The sequence below is a fragment of the Dendrobates tinctorius genome, unplaced genomic scaffold (genome assembly GCF_039654945.1).
Source record: "Dendrobates tinctorius isolate UK_male_01 unplaced genomic scaffold, ASM3965494v1 ptg000038l, whole genome shotgun sequence".
Classification (NCBI taxonomy): Eukaryota; Metazoa; Chordata; class Amphibia; order Anura; family Dendrobatidae; genus Dendrobates; species Dendrobates tinctorius.
This window is the reverse complement of record NW_027361706.1, coordinates 27,209,517-27,237,381: the sequence shown is the minus strand read 5'-3', so window position 1 is coordinate 27,237,381 and position 27,865 is coordinate 27,209,517. Positions and strand designations below refer to the sequence as shown.

The window sequence follows — 27,865 nt, the reverse complement described above, 5'->3', positions numbered from 1 at the left end:
GATCTGATTGGTCCATCTCAGAGATCTGGAAGGTCCCGGAAGCGCACGGCTATATAAAAACCCGCATGGCCTCTCGGCCATGCGCTAGTGTAGACTCTAATGGCTCTCTGTGAATGATGATGAATGCATGTGCCTGCGAATGACTCATTAAGACTGATATTACGTGTGTGGATAGGGACTTAGTCATAGAGTCAGCGCCAGTCAGTGGCGCGCTACAGGCCACAGTTCACATCTTACAGCACTAGCGTCCGACAGTGCGCCTCCTCTTGGGCATTGTCGTGTGGCGGCTGGGTCGGTCGCCGCGCTGCAGTCAGCAGCACTTGTTGGCGTCTGCGGTAACGACGCCGCACGCACGGTAGGTCTAGACGGACACTGACCCTGAGTCTTGGGCCTAGTCCTGTGACCATATACCGTGTGTGCACACCGCTGAGACCTGTGAGGTCAACAGGCTCAGCATTTATATTCAAGTTCTAAGCGTCTCTGTGGTGATAACAGAGTACGCTCAATGCACACCGGGTGACGTTCAACCCGTATGCGATATACCGCCATATTGTGCGTCTGCCATTATCTAGCAGCAGTGTAACACCTACTGCACGGTGGACCCCGGGCGGCGAACGAACTTATTATTTATTTATTAGTGCGTTCCGACGTCCCTAACAGTTTCTTTGTAGCGCTTGATGGTTTTTGCCACTGCACTTGGGGACACTTTCAAAGTTTTCCCACTTTTTCGGACTGACTGACCTTCATTTCTTAAAGTAATGATGGCCATTCGTTTTTCTTTACTTAGCTGCTTTTTTCTTGCCATAATACAAATTCTAACAGTCTATTCAGTAGGACTATCAGCTGTGTATCCACCAGACTTCTGCACAACACAACTGATGGTCCCAACCCCATTTATAAGGCAAGAAATCCCACTTATTAAACCTGACAGGGCACACCTGTGAAGTGAAAATCATTTCCGGTGACTACCTCTTGAAGCTTATCAAGAGAATGCCAAGAGTGTGCAAAGCAGTAATCAAAGCAAAAGGTGGCTACTTTGAAGAACCTACAATATAAGACATATTTTCAGTTGTTTCACACTTTTTAGTTAATTATATCATGCCACATGTGTTAATTCATAGTTTTGATGCCTTCAGAGTGAATCTACAATTTTCATAGTCATGAAAATAAAGAAAACGCTTTGAATGAGAAGGTGTGTCCAAACTTTTCGTCTGTACTGTATAGATATACAGTGTGTGGTCAGACTGTGCCGCAGTGTAACAGTATTCTCTGTGTTATAGGTGTATGTATATATATATATATATATATATATATATATATATATATATATGTATATAATATATAAAGCTCAATGTGGGTGTGTGTGTATATACAGTTAGGTCCATATATATTTGGACAGAGACAACATTTTTCTAATTTTGGTGCTAGACATTACCACAATGAATTTTAAACAAAACAATTCAGATGCAGTTGAAGTTCAGACTTTCAGCTTTCATTTGAGGATATCCACATTAAAATTGGATGATGGGTTTAGGAGTTTCAGCTCCTTAACATGTGCCACCCTGTTTTTAAAGGGACCAAAAGTAATTGGACAATTGACTCCAAGGCTATTTCATGGACAGGTGTGGGCAATCCCTTCGTTATGTCATTCTCAATTAAGCAGATGAAAGGCCTGGAGTTGATTTGAGGTGTGGTGCTTGCATTTGGAAGGTTTTGCTATGAAGGAAACATGCGGTCAAAGGAGCTCTCCATGTAGGTGAAACAAGCCATCCTTAAGCTGCAAAAACAGAAAAAACCCATCCGAGAAATTGCTACAACATTAGGAGTGGCAAAATCTACAGTTTGGTACATCCTGAGAAAGAAAGAAAGCACTCATCAATGCAAAAAGACCTGGGCGCCCACGGAAGACAACAGTGGTGGACGATCACAGAATAGTCTCCATGGTGAAGAGAAACCCCTTCACAACAGCCAACCAAGTGAACAACACTCTCCAGGAGGTAGGTGTAACAATATCCAAATCTACCGTAAAGAGAAGACTGCATGAAAGTAAATACAGAGGGTTCACTGCACGGTGCAAGCCACTCATAAGCATCAAGAATCAAAAGGCAACAAACAAACAGCAACTGAAAACCACCGCAGTGAAGGCCTGGCAGAGCATCAAAAAGGAGGAAACACAGCGTCTGGTGATGTCCATGAGTTCAAGACTTCAGGCAGTCATTGCCAACAAAGGGTTTTCAACCAAGTACTAGAAATGAACATTTTATTTACAATTATTTAATCTGTCCAATTACTTTTGGTCCCTTTAAAAACAGGTTGGCACATGTTAAGGAGCTGAAACTCCTAAACTCCATCCAATTTTAATGTGGATACCCTCAAATGAAAGCTGAAAGTCTGAACCTCAACTGCATCTGAATTGTTTTGTTTAAAATTCATTATGGTAATGTCTAGAACCAAAATTAGAAAAATGTTGTCTCTGTCCAAATATACAGTCATATGTAAAAGTTTGGGCACCCCTATTAATGTTAACCTTTTTTCTTTATAACAATTTTGGTTTTTGCAACAGGTATTTCAGTTTCATATATCTAATAACTGATGGACTCAGTTATATTTCTGGATTCAAATGAGGTTTATTGTACTAACAGAAAATGTGCAATCTGCATTTAAACAAAATTTGACCGGTGCAAAAGTATGGGCACCCTTATCATTTTCTTGATTTGAACACTCCTAACTACTTTTTACTGACTTCCTGAAGCACTAAATTGGTTTTGTAACCTCATTGAGCTTTGAACTTCATAGCCAGGTGTATCAAATCATGAGAAAAGGTATTTAAAGTGGCCACTTGCAAGTAGTTCTCCTATTTGATTCTCCTATGAAGAGTGGCATCATGGGCTCCTCAAAACAACTCTCAAATGATCTGAAAACAAAGATTATTCAACATAGCTTTTCAGGGGAAGGATACAAAAAGTTGTCTCAGAGATTTAACCTGTCAGTTTCCACTGTGAGGAACATAGTAAGGAAATGGAAGAACACAGGTACAGTTCTTGTTAAGCCCAGAAGTGGCAGGCCAAGAAAAATATCAGAAAGGCAGAGAAGAAGAATGGTGAGAACAGTCAAGGACAATCCACAGACCACCTCCAAAGACCTGCAGCATCATCTTGCTGCAGATGGTGTCACTGTGCATCGGTCAACAATACAGCGCACTTTGCACAAGGAGAAGCTGTATCGGAGAGTGATGCGAAAGAAGCGTTTCTGCAAGCAAGCCACAAACAGTCGCCTGAGGTATGCAAAAGCACATTTGGACAAGCCAGTTACATTTTGGAAGAAGGTCCTGTGGACTGATGAAACAAAGATTGAGTTGTTTGGTCATACAAAAAGGCGTTATGCATGCGCTGTATTGTTGACCGATGCACAGTGACACCATCTGCAGCAAGATGATGCTGCAGGTCTTTGGAGGTGGTCCGTGGATTGTCCTTGACTGTTCTCACCATTCTTCTTCTCTGCCTTTCTGATATTTTTCTTGGCCTGCCACTTCTGGGCTTAACAAGAACTGTACCTGTGTTCTTCCATTTCCTTACTATGTTCCTCACAGTGGAAACTGACAGGTTAAATCTCTGAGACAACTTTTTGTATCCTTCCCCTGAAAAGCTATGTTGAATAATCTTTGTTTTCAGATCATTTGAGAGTTGTTTTGAGGAGCCCATGATGCCACTCTTCATAGGAGAATCAAATAGGAGAACTACTTGCAAGTGGCCACTTTAAATACCTTTTCTCATGATTTGATACACCTGGCTATGAAGTTCAAAGCTCAATGAGGTTACAAAACCAATTTAGTGCTTCAGGAAGTCAGTAAAAAGTAGTTAGGAGTGTTCAAATCAAGAAAATGATAAGGGTGCCCATACTTTTGCACCGGTCAAATTTTGTTTAAATGCAGATTGCACATTTTCTGTTAGTACAATAAACCTCATTTGAATCCAGAAATATAACTGAGTCCATCAGTTATTAGATATATAAAACTGAAATAGCTGTTGCAAAAACCAAAATTGTTATAAAGAAAAAAGGTTAACATTAATAGGGGTGCCCAAACTTTTACATATGACTGTATATGGACCTAACTGTATGTGTGTATGTCCGGGATTGGCATCCGCACCGTCGCAGCTACAGCCACAAAATTTGGCACAGTCACACATCTGGACCCCGAGAGCGTCATAGGCTATGTTGTGAGGCTAAATTTTAACCCCGTGAATTCCAATTCACCAAACAATTTTGCCCCTATCTACATAATGAGGAAAAAGTGTATGTGTATATGTCTGGGATTGGCTTCTGCACCGTTGTAGCTACAGCCACAAAATTTTGCATAGTCACACGTCTGAAACCCGAGAGCATCATAGGCTATGTTGTGAGGCGAAATTTTAACCCTGCGCGTTCCAATTCACCAAACAATTTTGCCCCTATCTACATAAGGCCTGTTTCACACTTCCGTTTTTGTGTCCGCCAAACGGATCCGTTTCCGTTTTTTTGACGGAAACTGATGCAAACGGATCCGTTTTTAAAAAACGGATCCGTTTTTTTGACGGATCCGCGGTAACCACTAATGGAAGTCTATGGGACAAAAAAAACGGATCCTGCAAAAAAATGGCGGATCCGTTTTTTTACGGAAACCAACGGATTTTGACGGATTTGAAAAAACGGAAGTGTGAAACAGGCCTAATGGGGAAAAAGTGAAAGGAAAAGTGTTGGGAGGCAAGTTGACAGCTGCCAGATGTGAACAAGGGGGACTTAAAGAATGAGAGCGATGGCGCCAAAGAGTATATACTGTACAGTTGCTAAGGTGGGGCCCTGACATGGGATACTCACCACATACGGGGATATGAACACACACACAAAATGCACCACACACTACCACGTGCTTCAACACCTATACCACCCTCAGCACACATTTCACCACACATACACCAACCTCGCCACATAAAAGTCGAAACACAAAAGTCGCCACTCAAAACTCGCCACGCTGTCCCAGAGCTGTTGAAAAGATGAAAAATGAGCTGTGATTAGTTGCTATCAGCAACAGTTTTCTTTGTAGACAGTTGTGGTAACTGTAGATACACAGCTCAGCAGTCAGTATCACACAGGAGAGGATAAAGGCCCCTTTACATTTAGCGATGCACCAGCGATCTCGACCACGATACGACCCGGTCAGGATCGCTGGTGCATCGCTAAATGGTCGCTAGTGAGATGCCACAGAGGCAGATCTCACCAGCGATGTAGCGATGCTCGGTGGTCGTACTTACATGTCAGACAAAGCGATGACCGCCGTCTTCCGCCCGCGTCCATAGCTCGCTCGTCGGCGCCAGCAGGAAGCCGTCGACGAGAAATGGACGTGGACGATCTCGCGCGATCAGCGATAGCCAGCGGGGGAGCCGGTCGGAGGTAAGTATCACATGTAGCGATATCGCTGCTGCGTCACAATATCGGTGATGCTTTAGCGATATCGCTGGCAATATCGTTATGTGTAAAGCCCCCTTTAGACACATGGCTCAGCAGGCAGTATCACACAGGATAGGATTAGATACACAGCTCAGCAGTCAGTATCACACAGGAGAGGATTAGACAACAGCTCAGCAGTCAGTATCACACAGGATAGGATTAGATACACGGCTCAGCAGTCAGTATCACACAGGATAGTATTAGATACACGGTTCAGCACACAGTATCACACAGGATAGGATTAGATACACAGCTCAGCAGTCAGTATCACACAGGAGAGGATTAGATAAACAGCTCAGCAATCAGTATCACACAGGATAGGATTAGATACACGGCTCAGCAGTCAGTATCACACAGGATAGTATTAGATACACGGCTCAGCAGTCAGTATCACACAGGATAGGATTAGATACACGGCTCAGCAGTCAGTATCACACAGGATAGGATTAGATACACGGCTCAGCAGTCAGTATCACACAGGATAGGATTAGATACACAGCTCAGCAGTCAGTATCACACAGGATAGGATTAGATACACAGCTCAGCAGTCAGTATCACACAGGATAGTATTAGATACACAGCTCAGCAGTCAGTATCACACAGGATAGGATAAGATACACAGCTCAGCAGTCAGTATCACACAGGATAGGATTAGATACACAGCTCAGCAGTCAGTATCACACAGGATAGTATTAGATACACGGTTCAGCACACAGTATCACACAGGATAGAATTAGATACTGTTAGGGTTTCTTGTTCTGTTAGGGTTTCTAGGTAGAAAACCCGAGAATGGACCCTCTGGGTCGTGGCTCCAGAGCCCCCGAGGGCGAGCGGACCAGGTGATGACCACCCCCTATACAGGGAGTGTTAGGGGCAGGCCCAAGGGAGAAGGAACCACGACAGCCGGAACCAAAGGGACGACCCAGGATTAATACAGGAGAGCAGATCAGAGTGTGGAAAGGTATACGAGGGGTAGAGTAGATCCAAAGTAACAGGAGGAAGGCTGTGGAAGCCCGAAGGGTCAGGACGGAACCGGAACCAGAAGCTGAAAGGAAGATGAGGGAAAGGGGGTTAGGAAAGGCTGGGCCTGGGAAATGAGACAAGGAACGAGACAGGGGAAGGAGCGTAAAATACAGGAGGCAGACAACAATAGGGCAGAGGTACAGGAGAGGGACTGGCACGGGAAACACAGGAGGAGGAAGCAGAGGAACCAAGGAGGACGGTAGGCAGAGACAGGGAGACACGGAAGCAGGCTACAGGCGGGGACAAAGGCAGAGATACAGGAGAGCGCAGCACAGAGGGTGCGCGGGGACCTGATGGCCAAGGGTGACGCTACGCAAGGATAGCGGGCGCCACGGGCTAAGACAAACAGGCGTCTTACCTGTCCAGACGCCCAGCTGAAATACCAGGTGGGCGCCGCCATGATGGGGGCGAAGCCACCGGGTCACGTGCCCCCAGGATGCACAGAGGCCGAGGAAGGGCGAGCGCGCATGCGTGGACCTCCGACGCGCCGAACCCCTGCAAAGCCAGACAGGGGACGGCGCGAGAGCGGAGAGGGGGGGCGCCGGCAGGAGGAGGACCCCAGGTGAGCGCCGGCGGGCGCAACAGTACCCCCTCTCTTACTCCCCTCCCTCTTAAGGCGGGACAAGAATTTTCTCATGATATGAGGGGCATTGATGTTTTCTCGGGGTTCCCATGACCTCTCCTCAGGACCAAACCCTTTCCAATCAATAAGAAAAAAGGTCCTACCCCTGACGGTCTTCTTTGCCAAGATGTCCTTGACATCAAAGATGTCTTCTGCGGTGCTAGGTTGAGGGGCGCGGGAGGAGGCTGGGTGAAAGCGATTAAATACTGTGGGTTTGAGGAGCGAGACGTGGAAGGTATTGGGAATTCGCAGAGAGGCAGGTAGCTTTAGTTTATAGGCCACGTCGTTGATGCGACTCAAAATCTCAAAAGGCCCAATATAACGTGGACCCAATTTATAAGAGGGGATCTTAAGGCGAACGAAACGCGAGGATAGCCAGACCTTATCGCCCGCCTGATAAGGGGGAGCGTCAAGGCGTTTCTTGTCGGCGTACCTCTTCATCCGATCGCTAGCTCTCTCAAGGGCCCCTTTTGTCTCCTCCCAAATTTTAGAGAATTCTGAGGACAAGGAGTCTGCCGCCGGCACGCCCGAAGCGGGGGAAACCGGAAGGGGAATGCCCGGGTGCTGTCCGAAAACCACAAAAAAGGGGGACTTAGAAGAGGATTCATTGGGGTGATTGTTGTGTGCGAATTCAGCCCAAGGAAGCAGCGAGACCCAGTTGCTCTGGTGTGCATTAGAAAAATGCCCAAGATAAGAGGTTAACACCTGGTTGTTTCGCTCCACTTGGCCGTTAGACTGCGGGTGGTAGGCAGAAGAGAAATCCAGGGCTACCTTCATTGAGCCGCAGAGGGCTCTCCAGAAACGGGAGGTGAATTGAACACCACGGTCAGACACGATGTGCTGGGGAAAACCATGAAGTCGGAAAATATGTGCAAGAAGATCTTCGCCAACTCGGGTGCCGAAGGCAGGCCAGGCAGAGGGATAAAATGGGCCATCTTGGAAAAACGGTCCACCACCACCAAAATGACAGTGCAGCCGGAGGATGGAGGTAGATCCGTGATAAAATCCATGGCGATATGGCTCCAAGGGACCGAAGGTATAGGCAACGGATGTAAGAGACCAGAGGGTAACTGTCTTGGAACTTTATTTTGGGCGCAGGAGGGACACGAAGCGGTGAACTCCAAGACGTCCTGGCGGAGCGATGGCCACCAATAGTGGCGAGAGATGAGGGACAGAGTCCTTTTGGCTCCAGCATGCCCGGCGACTTTAGAGGAGTGCCCCCAACGCAGAATCCTTACTTTGTCATGGTCCAATACCAAGGTCTTGCCTGGTGGTGGATTAACCAAACTTAGAGGAGCTAAAGTGACGACCTTCGCTGGATCGATGATGTGAGCAGGACCCTCCTCTTCATCCGTACGTAGGAATGACCTCGATAGCGCATCTGCTTTGGTATTTTTATTACCCGGCCGAAAGTGGAGCTCGAAATCAAAGCGTCCAAAGAATAAGGACCATCTGGCTTGCCGAGGGTTGAGCCTTTGAGCAGACTGGACGTAGGCCAGATTCTTGTGGTCGGTAAATATTGTGAAGGGGTGGACAGCTCCTTCGAGAAGGTAACGCCATTCCTCTAAAGCCAGTTTTATCGCAAGTAGTTCCTTGTCCCCAATGGAATAATTGCGCTCGGGCGGGGAAAAGGCTTTAGAGAAAAATCCACATGTGACAGTCCGACCAGTGGAGGTTTTTTGCAGGAGAACTGCTCCAGCTCCAACAGATGATGCGTTGACCTCAAGAATAAAGGGTCTATCGGCATCCGGACGGTGGAGAACAGGCGCTGTAGAGAATTCCTTCTTCAAAGCTAGAAAGGCGTCCTCTGCCTCAGGAGGCCAGAGGTGGGGTTTTGCCCCTTTGCGTATGAGGGCAGAGATAGGCTTGGTTAAGGTGGAGAAGTGCGGAATAAATTGCCTATAATAATTAGCAAAGCCGAGGAAGCGTTAGATGGCTTTGAGTCCAAGGGGACGAGGCCAGTTCAGGACAGCGGACACTTTCTCAGGATCCATCTTCAGACCAGACCTCGAAATGATGTATCCTAGAAACGGCAGGGACGGTTGCTCAAAGACGCATTTCTCCAACTTGGCAAACAGGTGGTTCTCCCTAAGACGTAGCAACACTTGCCGAACGTCCCGCCGATGGGTAGAGAGATCCGGGGAGAAGACAAGGATGTCGTCAAGGTAAACCACGACACAGGAATAGAGGAGGTCTCGAAAAATATCGTTGACGAGTTCCTGGAATACTGCAGGTGCATTGCAGAGGCCAAAAGGCATAACAAGGTACTCGTAGTGACCGTCACGCGTATTGAACGCGGTCTTCCACTCATCCCCAGCGCGAATTCGGACCAAGTTATAGGCTCCTCGGAGATCAAGTTTGGTAAATATCTGGGCTCCTCTAAGGCGATCAAAGAGTTCGGGGATGAGGGGCAACGGGTACTTGTTCTTTATCGTGATGCTGTTTAAACCTCTGTAGTCGATGCACGGGCGGAGCGACCCGTCCTTCTTCTTGACAAAGAAGAAGCCTGCGCCCGCAGGAGAGGAAGACTTCCGTATGAAACCCCTGGCCAAGTTCTCCTGAACGTACTCAGACATGGCTTGCGTCTCTGCTGGCGAGAGCGGATAAATCCTACCCCTCGGAGGGATAGCTCCAGGGACGAGGTCGATGGGGCAATCGTAGGGTCGGTGCGGCGGGAGGTTCTCGGCCTCCTTCTTGCTAAGGACGTCCGAAAAAGAGCTGTAAGTGATGGGCAACCCGGGGACCAGGGGAAGGGAACGGGGACCACCCACGGGACGCACCGGCAGCAGACACCCCGCCCCACAGGACTCTCCCCAGCGCAGGATATGGCCCTTGTGCCAGTCTAAGGTAGGCTCGTGGGTCCGTAACCAGGGAAGACCAAGAAGAATAGGGTGCGAGATGCCTGCCAGGACATAAAAGGCGATCTTCTCTTTGTGCAAGGCCCCTACCTGGAGTTCTAACTCCTGGGTGATTAGGGTCACTGCCTCTTGAAGAGGTTTACCGTCCACGGAAGCGAGGATCCGTGGAGTTTCTAGGGTCTTAACCGGAACCGAGAATTTAAGAACCTCCTTAAGCCTAATAAAATTTCCTGCTGCGTCGGAATCTACATAGGCCGCCAAAGAAAAACGTTTACCACCAACGTGCAGCAAAACGGACAGAGTGAGGGGTGGAGAAGAATCACATACACCTAGGGAGGCCTCTCTTACCTGACCTAGGCGGAGGAGTTTTCCGGACGCTCCGGGCAGGCACGGACCAGATGGGAGTCGCTGCCACAATAGAAACAGAGACCATGGGTACGCCTCTCCTCTCGGCGTTGTCCCGATAGTTTAAGCCGGTCTACCTGCATGGGTTCTGGCATAGAAGCTGAAGCGGATATCCCGGACCGAGGGCAGGGTGGTCCACGGACGGCTGGGGAAGAACGCGGGAGCCTCTTCTCACGAGCACGTTCCTGGAATCGTAGATCGATACGTGTGGCCAGTGAAATCAGTTCCTCTAAGGCGGTGGGTGTATCACGACCAGCCAGCTCGTCCTTAATACGACCCGCGAGACCTCGCCAGAAGGCCCCTACCAATGCCTCGTTGTTCCACCCCAAATCCGAGGATAGGGTCCGAAACCGGAAGGCATATTGACCCACGGTTTGGGACCCTTGGTGGAGGTTGAATAAGGATTCCGTGGTAGAGGCCAGACGGCCCGGTTCGTCGAATACTCGGCGAAACGTCTCAAAAAAGGTACTTAACTGGGAGACCACAGGGTCATCCTGCTCCCAGAGAGGGTTAACCCATGCCAAAGCGTCTCCCTCGAGGTGGGAGACAATAAAAGCCACCTTGGCCCGCTCAGTGGGATACTGCTGGGGCAGGAGTTCGAAGTGGAGACGGCACTGGTTCAGGAAACCCCGACACAGCTTGGGGTCCCCGTTGTAACGAGGTGGCCTAGCTAGGCGGGGCTGTGGGTGAGGAGCCAAAGCTGAGAAGGGAGACGCGGCGGCCGCCTGCAGGGAGTGTAAGCGGTCGTCTATAGAGGCCATGTAACTAAGAATATGGGCCTGGGAATCTCTCTGCTGTGCCAGCTCTTGTTGCAGTCCAGCCAATTGGGAAGCGTTCCCCGGGTCGGAGGCCTGGAGCGCAGAGAGACGGGAATCCATGGACTTCATGAACGCCATGATACGGGTTTGGTTCTCCCGTAAAAAGAGCAGCTCCTTTTGAACCGCAGCGGCTCCGGCGGGGTCCATGGCCTGTTTGTTCTGTTAGGGTTTCTTGTTCTGTTAGGGTTTCTAGGTAGAAAACCCGAGAGTGGACCCTCTGGGTCGTGGCTCCAGAGCCCCCGAGGGCGAGCGGACCAGGTGATGACCACCCCCTATACAGGGAGTGTTAGGGGCAGGCCCAAGGGAGAAGGAACCACAACAGCCGGAACCAAAGGGACGACCCAGGGTTAATACAGGAGAGCAGATCAGGTGTGGAAAGGTATACGAAGGGTAGAGTAGATCCAAAGTAACAGGACGCAGGCTGTGGAAGCCCGAAGGGTCAGGACGGAACAGGAACCAGAAGCTGAAAGGAAGATGAGGGAAAGGGGGTTAGGAAAGGCTGGGCCTGGGAAATGAGACAAGGAACGAGACAGGTGAAGGAGCGTAAAATACAGGAGGCAGGCAACAATAAGGCAGAGGTACAGGAGAGGGACCGAACACAGGAGGAGGAAGCAGAGGAACCAAGGAGGACGGTAGGCAGAGACAGGGAGACACGGAAGCAGGCTACAGGCAGGGACAAAGGCAGAGATACAGGAGAGCGCAGCACAGAGGGTGCGCGGGGACCTGATGGCCAAGGGTGACGCTGCGCAAGGATAGCGGGCGCCACAGGCTAAGACAAACAGGCGTCTTAGGCCTCTTTCACACTTCAGTTTTTTTGCATCAGTTCAAATCCGCCAAAAAGTCAGAGAAGCGGATCCGTTCTCAACTGATGTGAACGGATGGCACAGGATCCGTTTTCAGACGGATCCTGAAAATGAGGAAATAAAGGAAGAGAGAGAGAGAAAATTTTATGTTCTTGTTTTGTCCGGCACCCAGAAAGAAATTCGGGTTAAATCAGTGTCTGGAGGATCCGCCAGAGAAAAAAACGTTGCAAGCTCCGTTTTGAAATCTTTGAGGATGGTGACGGACAGCAAGTTTTGGCGGATCCTCAAAAAAAACGGATGCAACGGACAGCAATCCGTCACAATCCGCCATTAATGCAAGTCAATGGGGAAAAAAAACGGATCCTCAAAAGAAAATTGAGGATCCGTTTTTTCCAAACCTGGCGGATTGTGACTGATTGTAAAAAACTGAAGTGTGAAAGAGGCCTAACCTGTCCAGACGCCCAGCTGAAATACCCGGTGGGTGCCGCCATAATGGGGGCGGAGCCACCGGGTCACGTGCCCCCAGGATGCACAGAGGCCGAGGAAGGGCAAGCGCGCATGCGCGGACCTCCGACGCGCCGAACCCCTGCAAAGCCAGACAGGGGATGGCGCGAGAGCGGAGAGGGGGGGCGCCGGCAGGAGGAGGACCCCAGGTGAGCGCCGGCGGGCGCAACAGATACACAGCTCAGCAGTCAGTATCACACAGGATAGTATTAGATACACGGTTCAGCAGTCAGTATCACACAGGATAGGATTAGATGCACGGCTTTTATGTGCAATATAATCATTATAATTTGCTATAACTAACCACAGTTGGTTACTATGCCCAGGCAACGCCGGGCTCTTCAGCTAGTATACTGTATATATAGTGTGTGGCCAGACTGTGCCGCAATGTAACAGTATACTCTGTGTTATAGGTATATATATACATATATATACAGTCATGGCCAAAAGTATTGACACCCCTGCAATTCTGTCAGATAATACTCAGTTTCTTCCTGAAAATGATTGCAAACAGAAATTCTTTGGTATTATTATCTTCATTTAATTTTTCTTAAATGAAAAAACACAAAAAGAATTGTCCTAAAGCCAAATTGGATATAATTCCACACCAAACTTAAAAAAGAGGGTGGACAAAAGTATTGGCACTGTTCGAAAAATCATGTGATGCTTCTCTAATTTGTGTAATTAACAGCACCTGTAACTTACCTGTGGCACCTAACAGGTGTTGGCAATAACTACATCACACTTGCAGCCAGTTGACATGGATTAAAGTTGACTCAACCTCTGTCCTGTGTCCTTGTGTGTACCACATTGAGCATGGAGAAAAAAAAGAAGACCAAAGAACTGTCTGAGGACTTGAGAAACCAAATTGTGAGGAAGCATGAGCAATCTCAAGGCTACAAGTCCATCTTCAAAGACCTGAATGTTCCTGTGTCTACCGTGCGCAGTGTCATCAAGAAGTTTAAAGCCCATGGCACTGTGGCTAACCTCCCTAGATGTGGCCGGAAAAGAAAAATTGACAAGAGATTTCAACGCAAGATTGTGCGGATATTGGATAAAGAACCTCGACTAACATCCAATCAAGTTCAAGCTGCCCTGCAGTCCGAGAGTACAACAGTGTCAACCCGTACTATCCGTCGGCGTCTGAATGAAAAGGGACTGTATGGTAGGAGACCCAGGAAGACTCCACTTCTTACCCCGAGACATAAAAAAGCCAGGCTGGAGTTTGCCAAAACTTACCTGAAAAAGCCTAGAACATTTTGGAAGAATGTTCTCTGGTTAGATGAGACAAAAGTAGAGCTTTTAGGGCAAAAGAGTTTACAGGAGAAAAAAGAGGCATTCAAAGAAAAGTACACGGTCCCTACAGTCAAACATGGCGGAGGTTCCCTGATGTTTTGGGGTTGCTTTGCTGCCTCTGGCACTGGACTGCTTGACCGTGTGCATGGCATTATGAAGTCAGAAGACTACCAACAAATTTTGCAGCATAATTTAGAGCCCAGTGTGAGAAAGCTCGGTCTACCTCAGAGGTCATGGGTCTTCCAGCAGGACAATAACCCAAAACACACTTCAAAAGGCACTAGAAAATGGTTTGAGAGGAAGCACTGGAGACTTCTAAGGTGGCCAGCAATGAGTCCAGACCTGAATCCCATAGAACACCTGTGGAGAGATCTAAAAATGGCAGTTTGGAGAAGGCACCCTTCAAATATCAGGGACCTGGAGTAGTTTGCCAAAGAAGAATGGTCTAAAATTCCAGCAGAGCATTGTAAGAAACTCATTGATGGTTACCGGAAGCGGTTGGTCGCAGTTATTTTGGCTAAAGGTTGTGCAATCAAGTATTAGGCTGAGGGTGCCAATACTTTTGTCCGGCCCATTTTTGGAGTTTTGTGTGAAATGATCAATGTTTTGCTTTTTGCTTCATTCTATTTTGTGTTTTTTCATTTAAGACAAATTAAATGAAGATAATAATACCAAAGAATTTGTGTTTGCAATCATTTTCAGGAAGAAACTGAATATTATCGGACAGAATTGCAGGGGTGTCAATACTTTTGGCCATGACTGTATATATATATATATATATATATATAGTGTGTGGTCAGATTGTACCACGGTGTAACAGTATAAGCTGTGTTATAGGTATATATATATATACACACAGTGTGTGGTCAGATTGTACCACGGTGTAACAGTATAAGCTGTGTTATAGGAATATATATATATATATATATATATATATATATATACACACAGTGTGTGGTCAGACTGTGCCGCGGTGTAACAGTATAAGCTGTGCTATAGGTAAATATATATGTATATACAGTGTGTGATCAGACTGTGCCGCGGTGTAACAGTATAAGCTGTGTTATAGGTATATATATATATATATATATACAGTGTGTGAACAGATTGTGCCGCAGTGTAACAGTATAAGCTGTGTTATAGGTATATATATATACAGTGTGTGGTCAGATTGTACCACGGTGTAACAGTATAAGCTGTGTTATAGAGGTATATATATATATATATATATATATATACACAGTGTGTGATCAGACTGTGCCGCGGTGTAACAGTATAAGCTGTGTTATAGGTATATATTATTATTATTATTATTTATTGTTATAGCGCCATTTATTCCATGGCGCTTTACATGTGAGGAGGGGTATACATAAAAACAAGTACAATAATCTTAAACAATACAAGTCATAACTGGTACAGGAGGAGAGAGGACCCTGCCCGCGAGGGCTCACAATCTTCAAGGGATGGGTGATAATACAGTAGGCGAGGGTAGAGCTGGTCGTGCAGCGGTTTGGTCGATCGGTGGTTACTGCAGGTTATAGGCTTGTCGGAAGAGGTGGGTCTTCAGGCTATTTTTGAAGGTTTCGATGGTAGGTGAGAGTCTGATATGTTGTGGTAGAGAGTTCCAGAGTAGGGGTGATGCGCGAGAGAAATCTTGTATGCGATTGTGGGAAGAGGAGATAAGAGGGGAGTAGAGAAGGAGATCTTGTGAGGATCGGAGGTTGCGTGCAGGAAAGTACCGGGAGACGAGGTCACAGATGTATGGAGGAGACAAGTTGTGGATGGCTTTGTATGTCATGGTTAGGGTTTTGTAATGGAGTCTCTGGGCAATTGGGAGCCAGTGAAGGGATTGACAGAGGGGAGAAGCTGGGGAATAGCGGGGGGACAGGTGGATTAGTCGGGCAGCAGAGTTTAGAATAGATTGGAGGGGTGCGAGAGTGTTTGAGGGGAGGCCGCAGAGCATGAGGTTGCAGTAGTCAAGGCGAGAGATGATGAGGGCATGGACTAGGGTTTTTGCAGATTCTTGGGTGAGGAATGAACGGATGCGTGAAATATTTTTGAGTTGAAGTCGGCAGGAAGTGGAAAGGGTTTGGATATGTGGTTTGAAGGAGAGATCAGCGTCAAGGATTACTCCGAGGCAGCGAGCTTGTGGGACTGGGGAGAGTGGGCAGTCATTTACTGTAATTGATAGGTTCGTAGGGGGGGTCACGTGAGATGGGGGAAAGATGATGAATTCTGTTTTGTCCATGTTGAGTTTCAGATATCTAGTGGAGAAGAAGGATGAAATAGTGGACAGACATTGAGGGATTCTGGTTAGTAGGGAGGTGATATCTGGTCCAGAGATGTAGATCTGTGTGTCATCAGCATAAAGATGATACTGAAAGCCATGAGATTCTATGAGCTGTCCCAGGCCAAAGGTGTAAATAGAGAACAGCAGGGGCCCTAGGACTGAACCTTGTGGGACTCCGACAGATAGGGGGCGAGGTGAGGAGGTGGTGTGTGAGTGGGAGACGCTGAATGTCCGGTCTGTTAGGTATGATGAGATCCAGGAGAGGGCCAAGTCTGTGATGCCGAGGGATGAGAGGGTCTGTAATAATAGGGAATGGTCCACTGTGTCAAAGGCAGCCGACAGGTCCAGGAGGAGGAGGACAGAGTAGTGTCGCTTGCTCTTGGCAGTTAAGAGGTCATTGGTGACCTTAGTAAGGGCAGTTTCAGTGGAGTGGTGTGACCGGAAGCCAGATTGTAAGCGGTCGAAGAGGGAGCAAGAAGAGAGATGGGAGGACAGTTCAAGGTAGACGTGTTGTTCCAGTAGCTTGGAGGCGTATGGGAGAAGTGATATAGGGCGATAGCTAGATACAGAGGATGGGTCAAGAGAGGGCTTTTTGAGGATAGGTGTGATGGAGGCATGTTTAAAGCTTGAGGGGAAAACACCAGTTGTTAGTGATAGGTTGAAGAGATGGGTTAGGGTTGGGATGAAGACTGTGGTGAGGTTTGGGATGAAGTGGGATGGGATCGGGTCGAGTGCACAGGTGGTGAGATGTGATCTTGAGAGTAGAGTCGATCTTCTGTAATGGTGGAGAAGTTGGTTTTGAAGGTGGAGGGCTGGGAAGTCGGGAGGAAGGGCTCTGGGGGTTGTTGACCAAAACTGTCCCTGATGTTATCAATTTTCTGCTTGAAAAATGAGGCAAAGTCTTCAGCTGAGATGAGTGGGGAGGGAGGAGGTGCTGGGGGGCGGAGGAGAGAATTGAAGGTGTTGAATAACTGTTTAGAGTTGTGAGACAGGGAGGATATGAGAGATGAGAAGTAGGTTTGTTTAGCTGTGGCGAGTGTGGTCTTGAAAGTAGTGAGGGACTGTTTGAATGCGATGAAATGCTCGTTGGAGTGGGATCTTTTCCATCTGCGCTCAGCAGCCCTGGAAGCTCGCCTCAGCTCTTTGGTCAGGCTGGTGTGCCAGGGCTGTCTGTTGATTTTGCGAGTTTTGGTATGTGTAAGTGGGGCAGCGGATTCCAAAGCTACAGCTATTGTGGTGTTATATAGAGCGGCAGCATCATCCGCATTGTGTAAGGAACTTATATCTGTAAGAGGGAGGAGGGATTCGGAGAATGAGTGTAGGTCAAGGTGTTTAAGATTCCTGCGAGGGTGTGAAAGTTTGTGGGGTGGGGATTGTAGACATGGAGTGGAGAGGGAAGAGAATGTGAGCAGGTTGTGGTCAGAGAGAGGAAGAGGTGAGTTAGAGAGGTTAGATAGGGAGCAGAGGCGGGTGAAGATGAGGTCCAGTGTGTGGCCATCTTTGTGGGTGGCTGTAGAAGACCATTGAGTGAGGCCGAAGGAGGAAGTGAGAGATAGAAGTTTAGTGGCAGCTGAGAGGGAAGTGTCAATGGGGATGTTGAAGTCGCCCATGATGATAGTAGGGATGTCCGCGGAAAGGAAATGAAGTAACCAGGTGGTGAAGTGGTCAAAGAAGGTGGTGGCTGGCCCTGGGGGGCGGTAGATGACAGCCAGTTGGAGGTTGGAGGGGGAGTAGATGCGCACAGAGTGCACCTCAAAGGAAGGGAGGGTAACAGAGGGTGGCAGTGGGATTGGGGTGAAGGAGCAGGTATCTGACAGGAGAAAACCAACTCCTCCACCATGTTTGCTGCTGGGGCGGGGGGTGTGAGAAAGGTGGAAGCCGCCATACGAAAGTGCAGCAGGAGAGGCTGTGTCAGAAGGGGTGAGCCAGGTTTCGGTGATGGCGAGAAAGGAGAGTTTGGTAGTAACAAAAAGATCATGGATGTAGGAAAGCTTGTTGCAGACAGAGCGAGCGTTCCACAGAGCTCCTGTTAGTGGGACTGGGGAAGCGGGGGCTGGGTGAATGGGTATAAGGTTGGAGAGGTTACGGAAGGTTGTGATAGAGTGTGGATGGGAGGTAGAAATGACTGTGGGAATGTGGTGAGGAGGACCAGGATTTGGAGAGATATCACCAGCAGTGAGAAGGAGCAGAGAAAGTGTTACCAGGTGGGAGCAGGAGAGGGCATGAGGGGGCTGTCTGTGTTTGGAGACAGAGGATTGTATGTTAAGGAACAGTTTTGAGGCGGAGGTGAGGTGGATGGGGAGGATTGAAGAAGAGATGAACAGTTCCTTACTAGGAGTAGGGATTAGGGGAATTAGCAGAAAGTGAAGGATTATTGGGGTGAAAGTGAAAACAAACAGAAACATTGTTTACAGTGACTGTGTCCAGTTACCTTCAGTTCCCTTCTGGTTCAATTCTGGTTTTAATTCTTAAATTAATCTTCACACTTCTAGCACACACTTATAGCAATCACAATGCAGACTTGTACTCTGCAATATATGTACAACTAAGTGCAGTCAGGTGTGAAGCAGAGAGGAGTGGTCTCTGCTCATCTTGGCCAGACAATTAAGAGTGGACCAGATGTATATGATCAAGCCAGAGTAAACAAGGTCATAAATAACACTGGGGTAAGCTGGGGTTAGCTGAAAGGCATACCATGTGAATGCTAGGTGCAGAGGCAAGTCTATGTGCAAAGCTGGGTGATGCACTGTGTGTCCTTCATATATATATATATATATATATACACTCACTGGCCACTTTATTAGGTACACCTGTCCAACTGTGTGTTAAGACTTAATTTCTAATCAGCCAATCAAATGGCGGCAACTCAGTGCATTTAGGCATGTAGACATGGTCAAGACAATCTCCTGCAGTTCAAACCGAGCATCAGTATGGGGAAGAAAGGTGATTTGAGTGCCTTTGAACGTGGCATGATTGTTGGTGCCAGAAGGGCTGGTCTGAGAATTTCAGAAACTGCTGATCTACTGGGATTTTCACGCACAACCATCTCTAGGGTTTACAGAGAATGGTCCGAAAAAGAAAAAAAATCCAGTGAGCGGCAGTTCTGTGGCCGGAAATGCCATGTTGATGCCAGAGGTCAGAGGAGAATGGGCAGACTGGTTCGAGCTGATAGAAAGGCAACAGTGACTCAAATTGCCACCCGTTACAACCAAGGTAGGCAGAAGAGCATCTCTGAACGCACAGTGCGTCGAACTTTGAGGCAGATGGGCTACAGCAGCAGAAGACCACACTGGGTACCACTCCTCTCAGCTAAGAACAGGAAACTGAGGCTACAATTTGCACAAGCTCATCGAAATTGGACAGTAGAAGATTGGAAAAACGTTGCCTGGTCTGATGAGTCTCGATTTCTGCTGCGACATTCGGATGGTAGGGTCAGAATTTGGCGTAAACAACATGAAAGCATGGATCCATCCTGCCTTGTATCAACGGTTCAGGCTGGTGGTGGTGGTGTCATGGTGTGGGGAATTTTTTCTGGGCACTCTTTGGGCCCCTTGGTACCAATTGAGCATCGTTGCAACGCCACAGCCTACCTGAGTATTGTTGCTGACCATGTCCATCCCTTTATGACCACAATGTACCCAACATCTGATGGCTACTTTCAGCAGGATAATGCGCCATGTCATAAAGCTTGAATCATCTCAGATTGGTTTCTTGAACATGACAATGAGTTTACTGTACTCAAATGGCCTCCTCAGTCACCAGATCTCAATCCAATAGAGCATCTTTGGGATGTGGTGGAACGGGAGATTCGCATCAGGGATGTGCAGCCGACAAATCTGCGCCAACTGTGTGATGCCATCATGTCAATATGGTCCAAAATCTCTGAGGAATGCTTCCAGCACCTTGTTGAATCTCTGCCACGAAGAATTGAGGCAGTTCTGAAGGCAAAAGGGGGTCCAACCCCTTACTAGCATGGTGTACCTAATAAAGTGGCCAGTGAGTGTATATATATACAGTGTGTGATCAGACTGTGCCGCGGTGTAACAGTATAAGCTGTGTTATAGGTATCTATATATACACAGTGTGTGGTCAGACTGTACCACGGTGTAACAGTATAAGCTGTGTTATAGGAATATATATATATATATATATATATATATACAGTGTGTGGTCAGACTGTGCCGCGGTGTAACAGTATAAGCTGTGTTATAGGTATATATATATATATATATATATACAGTGTGTGATCAGACTGTGCCGCGGTGTAACAGTATAAGCTGTGTTATAGGTATCTATATACAGTATATAGTGTGTGGTCAGACTGTACCACGGTGTAACAGTATAAGCTGTGTTATAGGAATATATATATATATATATATATACATACAGTGTGTGGTCAGACTGTGCCGCGGTGTAACAGTATAAGCTGTGTTATAGGTATATATATATACATATATATATATATATATATATATACAGTGTGTGGTCAGACTGTGCCGCGGTGTAACAGTATAAGCTGTGTTATAGGTATATATATATATATATATATATATAAACAGTGTGTGATCAGACTGTGCCGCGGTGTAACAGTATAAGCTGTGTTATAGGTATCTATATATATAGTGTGTGGTCAGACTGTACCACGGTGTAACAGTATAAGCTGTGTTATAGGAATATATATATATATACATACAGTGTGTGGTCAGACTGTGCCGCGGTGTAACAGTATAAGCTGTGTTATAGGTATATATATATATATACAGTGTGTGGTCAGACTGTGCCGCGGTGTAACAGTATAAGCTGTGTTATAGGTATATATATATATATATATACAGTGTGTGGTCAGACTGTGCCGCGGTGTAACAGTATAAGCTGTGTTATAGGTATCTATATATACAGTGTGTGGTCAGACTGTACCACGGTGTAACAGTATAAGCTGTGTTATAGGTATATATATATATATACAGTGTGTGGTCAGACTGTGCCGCGGTGTAACAGTATAAGCTGTGTTATAGATATATATATATATATATATATATATATATATATATAGTGTGTGATCAGACTGTGCCGCGGTGTAACAGTATAAGCTGTGTTATAGGTGTATATATATATATATATATATATATATATATATATATATATATACAGTGTGTGGTCAGACTGTGCCGCGGTGTAACAGTATAAGCTGTGTTATAGGAATATATATATATATACAGTGTGTGGTCAGACTGTGCCGCGGTGTAACAGTACAAGCTGTGTTATAGGTATATATATATATATATATATATATATACAGTGTGTGATCAGATTGTGCCGCAGTGTAACAGTATAAGCTGTGTTATAGGAATATATATATATATATACAGTGTGTGGTCAGACTGTGCCGCGGTGTAACAGTATAAGCTGTGTTATAGGTATATATATATATATATATATACAGTGTGTGATCAGATTGTGCCGCAGTGTAACAGTATAAGCTGTGTTATAGGTATATATATATATACACATACAGTGTGTGATCAGACTGTGCCGCGGTGTAACAGTATAAGCTGTGTTATAGGTATATATATATATATACAGTGTGTGAACAGATTGTGCCGCAGTGTAACAGTATAAGCTGTGTTATAGGTATATATATATATACAGTGTGTGGTCAGATTGTACCACGGTGTAACAGTATAAGCTGTGTTATAGGAATATATATATATATACAGTGTGTGGTCAGACTGTGCCGCGGTGTAACAGTATAAGCTGTGTTATAGGTGTATATATATATATATATATATATACACAGTGTGTGATCAGACTGTGCCGCGGTGTAACAGTATAAGCTGTGTTATAGGTATCTATATATACAGTGTGTGGTCAGATTGTACCACGGTGTAACAGTATAAGCTGTGTTATAGGAATATATATATATATATATATACAGTGTGTGATCAGACTGTGCCGCGGTGTAACAGTATAAGCTGTGTTATAGGTGTATATATATATATATATATATATATACATACAGTGTGTTGTCAGACTGTGCCGCGGTGTAACAGTATAAGCTGTGTTATAGGAATATATATATATATATATATACAGTGTGTGATCAGATTGTGCCGCAGTGTAACAGTATAAGCTGTGTTATAGGTATATATATATATATACAGTGTGTGGTCAGACTGTGCCGCGGTGTAACAGTATAAGCTGTGTTATAGGTATATATATATATACAATGTGTGATCAGACTGTGCCGTGGTGTAGGTATATATATATACAATGTGTGATCAGACTGTGCCGTGGTGTAGCAGTATAAACTGTGTTATAGGGCGTACATGACACTGTACAGTGCAGCTCTACACATGACACAGCCCATGTACCAGTAGGACACAGTGCACACGCATTACCTGCTTCCCCTCCGCTCGGTGTGCGGCCAGGCTGACTTCCCCGTAGCTCCCCTTTCCCACGACACGTATGATCCTGTAATTCTCCAGCTCCGCCCGCAGCCTGTTCTCCTCCATCCCGTTAACGAATTACGGCATCCCCGTAGTCCCGCAAGGCACAATTTCTGACCACAACTTCCGGCAGCGTCACGGTAACTAGGCAACCGGAGAACGGAGACCGGAAACAATAGCTAGAGAAGCGAGGAACGTTACAGCTGGAGAAGTAGAGAGAGCAGCGACATCTACTGGCGACGGTCGGTAGTGCAGGATGAGCGGGCACAGTGCTGGGGAAAAACCTTTCACAAAGAAGCTCGTATATGACGGAAACATGGCGATAATTATATGCACAGTGTAAATATAATGTTACTTGCCATGTCTTAACGCTCACAGAACACCCAACAAGTTACAATAAATCTACTGAGTTCTGAAGATTTTGAAGGGTTTTTTCTGGCTCTGGTTTCGTGCCAGAATCCACATATAAAACCACGGTCACACGTTCGGTATTTGGTGAGTTTTTTACCTCAGTATTTATAAGCCAAAACCCGGAGTGGGTGATAAATACAGAAGTGGTGACGGGTTTCTATTACACGTTTCCTGTGAGTGTTCCTCTCCTGATTTTGGCTTCCAAATACTGAGGTAAAATACTGAAAAAAAAATCTCGTGTGAATTTAGCCTTATGGATTGACATGTCACTTCTTTTTACAATTGGGCCACATTCGCGCATTGCGTATTTGGTGAGTTTTTTTTAGTTTTTTACCTCAGTATTTGTAAGCCAAAACCATGAATAATCAGAGGAAAAGTACAATAGTAACCCGCCACCACTCCTGTATTCATCACCCACTCCTGGTTTTGGCTTACAAATACTGAGGTAAAATACTGACCAAATACTGAACGTGTGAACATGGCAGAAAATAAATGCTTCAAATCTGCTTTCACCAAGTCCCAAATCATTTGCGAAAGAAAACCTCAGTACAACGCTCATTTTACCCTCTCCTTATCCCGTTAGAAATAACGTTTTGTCAATGTTTTCAGCGCAGAAATGACGTGACTTCACTTCTCTCCGTTTTTTTTAACACTTATTTAAAAAAAAAAAGTAAATTTTGCTCATTTTCCACACGTAAATCACGAGCAAAACATTTCTTGGAGCGTTTTTTTTGGGTGAAGCTTTCACACTGAAAATTAGTGAGAACCACATCATATCGATGCTACATACTACAATTAAGAATGAATTAAAAAAAAATACAGAAAATCGCTCCAAAACAGCATAAAAGCAAAAATAAAAACTGTCCTTGCAAAACCGCAGCAAAAGTTGTTGTTGTTTTTTTTTTTTTAAATGTGTTTTAAATGTAGAAAATTCACACAAAAAAACTCTGTGTGAACATATCCTAAAAAAAAAGTGAGGGAAAAAAACCACGATATGTGCGTTTTCTCAATCACATGAATGGGAAGCAAATTTGAAGTCTTTTTTTTTGGCTAAAAAATATGTAAATAATCCCTGAGTCAATATTAATAGAACGTATGTCCACGTGGAATTTTTTTTTTTACATGAATTTTTTTATGATACATATTTACAGAAAATTATAAAAGCTTCATTTTTTTGTGTGTGTAAGTACACACAGGGCAAGTAAACAGCTGAGTTTTACTCTGCCAGTAAAGTGCATGCGATTCTAAGGTGGGGGTCACATTGCGTTTTAGGCAGTCCGTTAACGCCGCCATTGAGCCCCATTGTCGAGCGCATCGCGACGCATGCCGTAAAGCAGCACGAATATGTGATGTGCCGTCATTCGCTGACGGAGCCTCGGACACGGGCTGCAGCGTCTGAGGCTCCGTCACCGCTAGCGCAGATGAATCATCAGCACTCGCGGGTATAGCATAACGCGATCGCGTTATGCTATACCGTTAGCAGACAGCCAACGCTATGCGTTGAACAGACTGCTAAAATGTTATGTGAACCCGGACTAAGTCCGGGGTCACACTAACCGGTGCAAAATACGGTCCGTAGTTTACAGGCGTAATACAGATGAATGACCCCTAAACAGTGCTCCGTATGTCATCTGTAAGCAAGGTGTGGTCGCGTATTTTGCGCATGTAAGCATCTGTATGTAATCCGTATGGCATCCGTATGCTGAGATTTTCTCGCCGGCTTGCAAAATGGACATATAATGGAGCCCTATGGCAGGGTTTCTAACAGAAACCAAAGAATAGATATAGACACATAGAATGCATATATATATATATACACGTCATTGTGACAAACATATATATATTTATATTTCACAGAGTTCTTCATAGCAGAATAGCCGCTAATTAAATTGCCGGCTTTTGTGAAATCATTCCCCAACCCGACATGAAATGACACATGGTTTACATACAGTAAACCATTTCATTTCATGTTTTGTTTTGTATGTCTTTCATTAGTAATTAGATGAGGGTTGATGTGTAAAATTTGGGAGGTGTAGGTGTTAATTTAAGGGGTTAATTCGTTGTAAAAAAATTGTGTGGGCTCCCGAATTGACAAATTACGGCGGGAGCCCACACATTTTTTTTACAACAAATTAACCCCTTAAATTAACACCTACACCTCCCAAATTTTACACATCAACCCTCATCTAATTACTAATGAAAGACATACAAAACAAAACATGAAATGAAATGGTTTACTGTATGTAAACCATGTGTCATTTCATGTCGGGTTGGGGAATGATTTCACAAAAGCCGGCAATTTAATTAGCGGCTATTCTGCTATGAAGAACTCTGTGAAATATAAATATATATATATGTTTGTCACAATGACATGTATGTGTATGTGTGTGTGTGTATATATATATATATATATATATATATATGTATGTATTCTATGTGTATATATCTATTCTTTCGTTTGTGTTATAAAACCTGTCAGTGTGATTTTACTGTATCGCGCACTGAATTGCCGGCTTTTCTAAAGGACACTGGGTGCGTATTTCTCGCAAGTCACACATGTGGTCCATGTGTAATCCGTATTTTTTGCGCACCCATAGACTTGCATTTGCGTACTACGGGCGTAGTACGCTGACAATTGCAGCATGCTGCGATTGGCACGGACTGTAGAATACGCCCGAGAAATATACGGCTGATGGGAGCTGCCCCATAGAGAATCATTGGTCCGTGTGTAATGCGTGCTTTTAACGCCTCTCACTCATCCGTATTCCTCTCTAGTGTGACCCCGGCCTAAGGCTCTGATGCACGTGATTGAAAATGTATCCACAGACAGCGCAATCTGACAGGAGCCGTGGGTTTGAGATCAGTTTATGCTGTGGACCTAGGCACGACCGCGGGGGGTGAAATGTGGCTTCCACTTTACATTTTTTTGCAGTGATTTCTGCAGTGATGTATACTGCTCTTCATTGCCGGAGGCCTGTCGAAAATACGTCTCATGCGAGCATGGCTTAAGTTTGTCTTTGCCGTTTTTTTGGGTATTGAACATTTTTTTTCTGCTTCAGTTGATTCAAAAGTCAGATTTGGAGAGTTTTTTTTAAGCAGAAAAACCTCAAGAATTTATATGTTGCTTCTTTTCTCACATGGAATAAATACAGCACCTTCTGCACTACAGGCATGTTACTGTAGAGATTTTCCTTGTAGATTTTGGAGCAGAATCTGCTCCAAAAAGCAACAAAAAATTAAGTGATTTTTTTAACACATTTTTTTATGACTGGGGCTTTTTTTTCAGCTACAGTTGATTCAGAAGTCAGATTTAGGCTATGTGCCCACGTAGCGTTTTAAAACGCACACTAAAAACCGGACTCCTTCCCAGAAATCGCGGTTTTTTTTCCGCGCGATTTCACCGCGATTCTGTTCGCGATTTTGCCGCGATTTTCTCAAGCACTTTCCAAGCGATTTGAAGCATCGCTTGGAAAGTGATTGACAGGTTGGTCACACTCGTCAAACATAGTGTTTGACAAGTGTGAGCAGCTTTTTACTATTGAGGCTGCCTATGCGGCATCAATAGTAAAAGATAAAATGTTAAAAATTCTAAAAAAAATAAAAAATCGGGGTATATTTACCTTCCGACGTCCCGTGCTGCAATCCCGGGCCACAGCGTTCCCAGTAATGCCTTGCGAGACCTGTGATGACGTTGGTCTCACGTTACTATAGCGATCTCGCGAGACCGCTAGAGTCACGAGAGACTACGTCATCACAGGACCTTGCCGCAAGGCATTACTGGGAACGCTGTGGCCCGGGATGGCAGCGCGGGACGTCGGAAGGTAAATATACCCCGATTTTTTATTTTTTATTCTTTTTTACAGGGGTATGGTACCCGGGGCCTGGAGGACAGTCTCCTCTCCTCCGCACTGTGGGTACCAACTGCACATGAGACGCTTTACTTCCCGAATGGTGGGCATAGCCACATGCGGGAAGTAAGCGATTCTCATGCATTCCTATGGGTGCGGAATCGCGGCAATTCTTTGCGATTCCGCACAAAAGAATGAGCATGCTGCGATCTTTTCCGCGATGCGATTCCGCCACAGAAAAAAGCACAGCATTAGCACAGCATGTGCGGAATGCCATAGGAATGCATGGGGTGCGTTCTGTACACGATTTTTAAACGTTTTCGCTGCGTTTTCGCACCGAAAATCGCGGCAAAAACGCTTAAAAATCGCATCGTGGGCACACAGCCTTAGGCCGGTGTTACACTTGCGAGCGTGATGCGAGAAATTCATGCGAGTCTCTTGCATCAACACCCGGCACTCGGGACCGGAGTGTGCGGCTGCATAGAAATACTGTACATACAGCCACCCACTTCGGTCCTAGTGCCGGCGGCAGTTCCGGGTGTCGATGCGAGAGAATTGCGTGAGTTTCTTGTATCACATCGGTTAGATATTTCTATGGTTACTGAAGTATGATTATCAGCTTTTCAAAACCTTTTAATGACCAATCTTCTCTCATGTAGCCCCTTTCAGACTATTTGGGACATGAGGAAGAAGGTTTGTTTGGAGTTAAAGAGGTGAGAGTTACCATGAGTCCTGTGTCTGCCACAGTAAAGCCTCCTAAGAACATTCATGTGTGGGGGGTTTTCATCCATGGAGGGGGATCAATCACAGTTTTGCCTAAGATCACTGTCATGAATATGTGAGCAGGTTGCGGGATGCAGTGACGGACAAGAGACAGAGCAAGGGATAACAATTTTAATCCACACAGGGAGGTAAACATAAATACATTTTGTTGTTAAATATAAATATATTATGAGTCAAGATATATTCCAGGAGGGTCAGGATTAGGTTAGCCAGATTTTTATCAAGATTGCTGCAGTCAAGATACCAGGCAACCGCTCTCAAACCATCCTCATGT

The 27,865-nt window shown here is 45.7% G+C and overlaps 1 protein-coding gene across 1 annotated transcript in view; it reads right to left on the bottom strand.

Moving 5' to 3' along the window:
- Positions 1-22,719, bottom strand: part of NEK4 (NIMA related kinase 4) — a 97,535-nt gene extending 74,816 nt beyond the window's left edge. Inside the window, exon 1 of the mRNA XM_073574305.1 lies at positions 22,502-22,719. Coding sequence (XP_073430406.1) covers positions 22,502-22,615 — 114 coding nt within the window. The 5' untranslated portion in view covers positions 22,616-22,719. The remainder of the gene's footprint in view (positions 1-22,501) is intronic.
- Between the last annotated feature and the right edge of the window lie 5,146 nt (positions 22,720-27,865).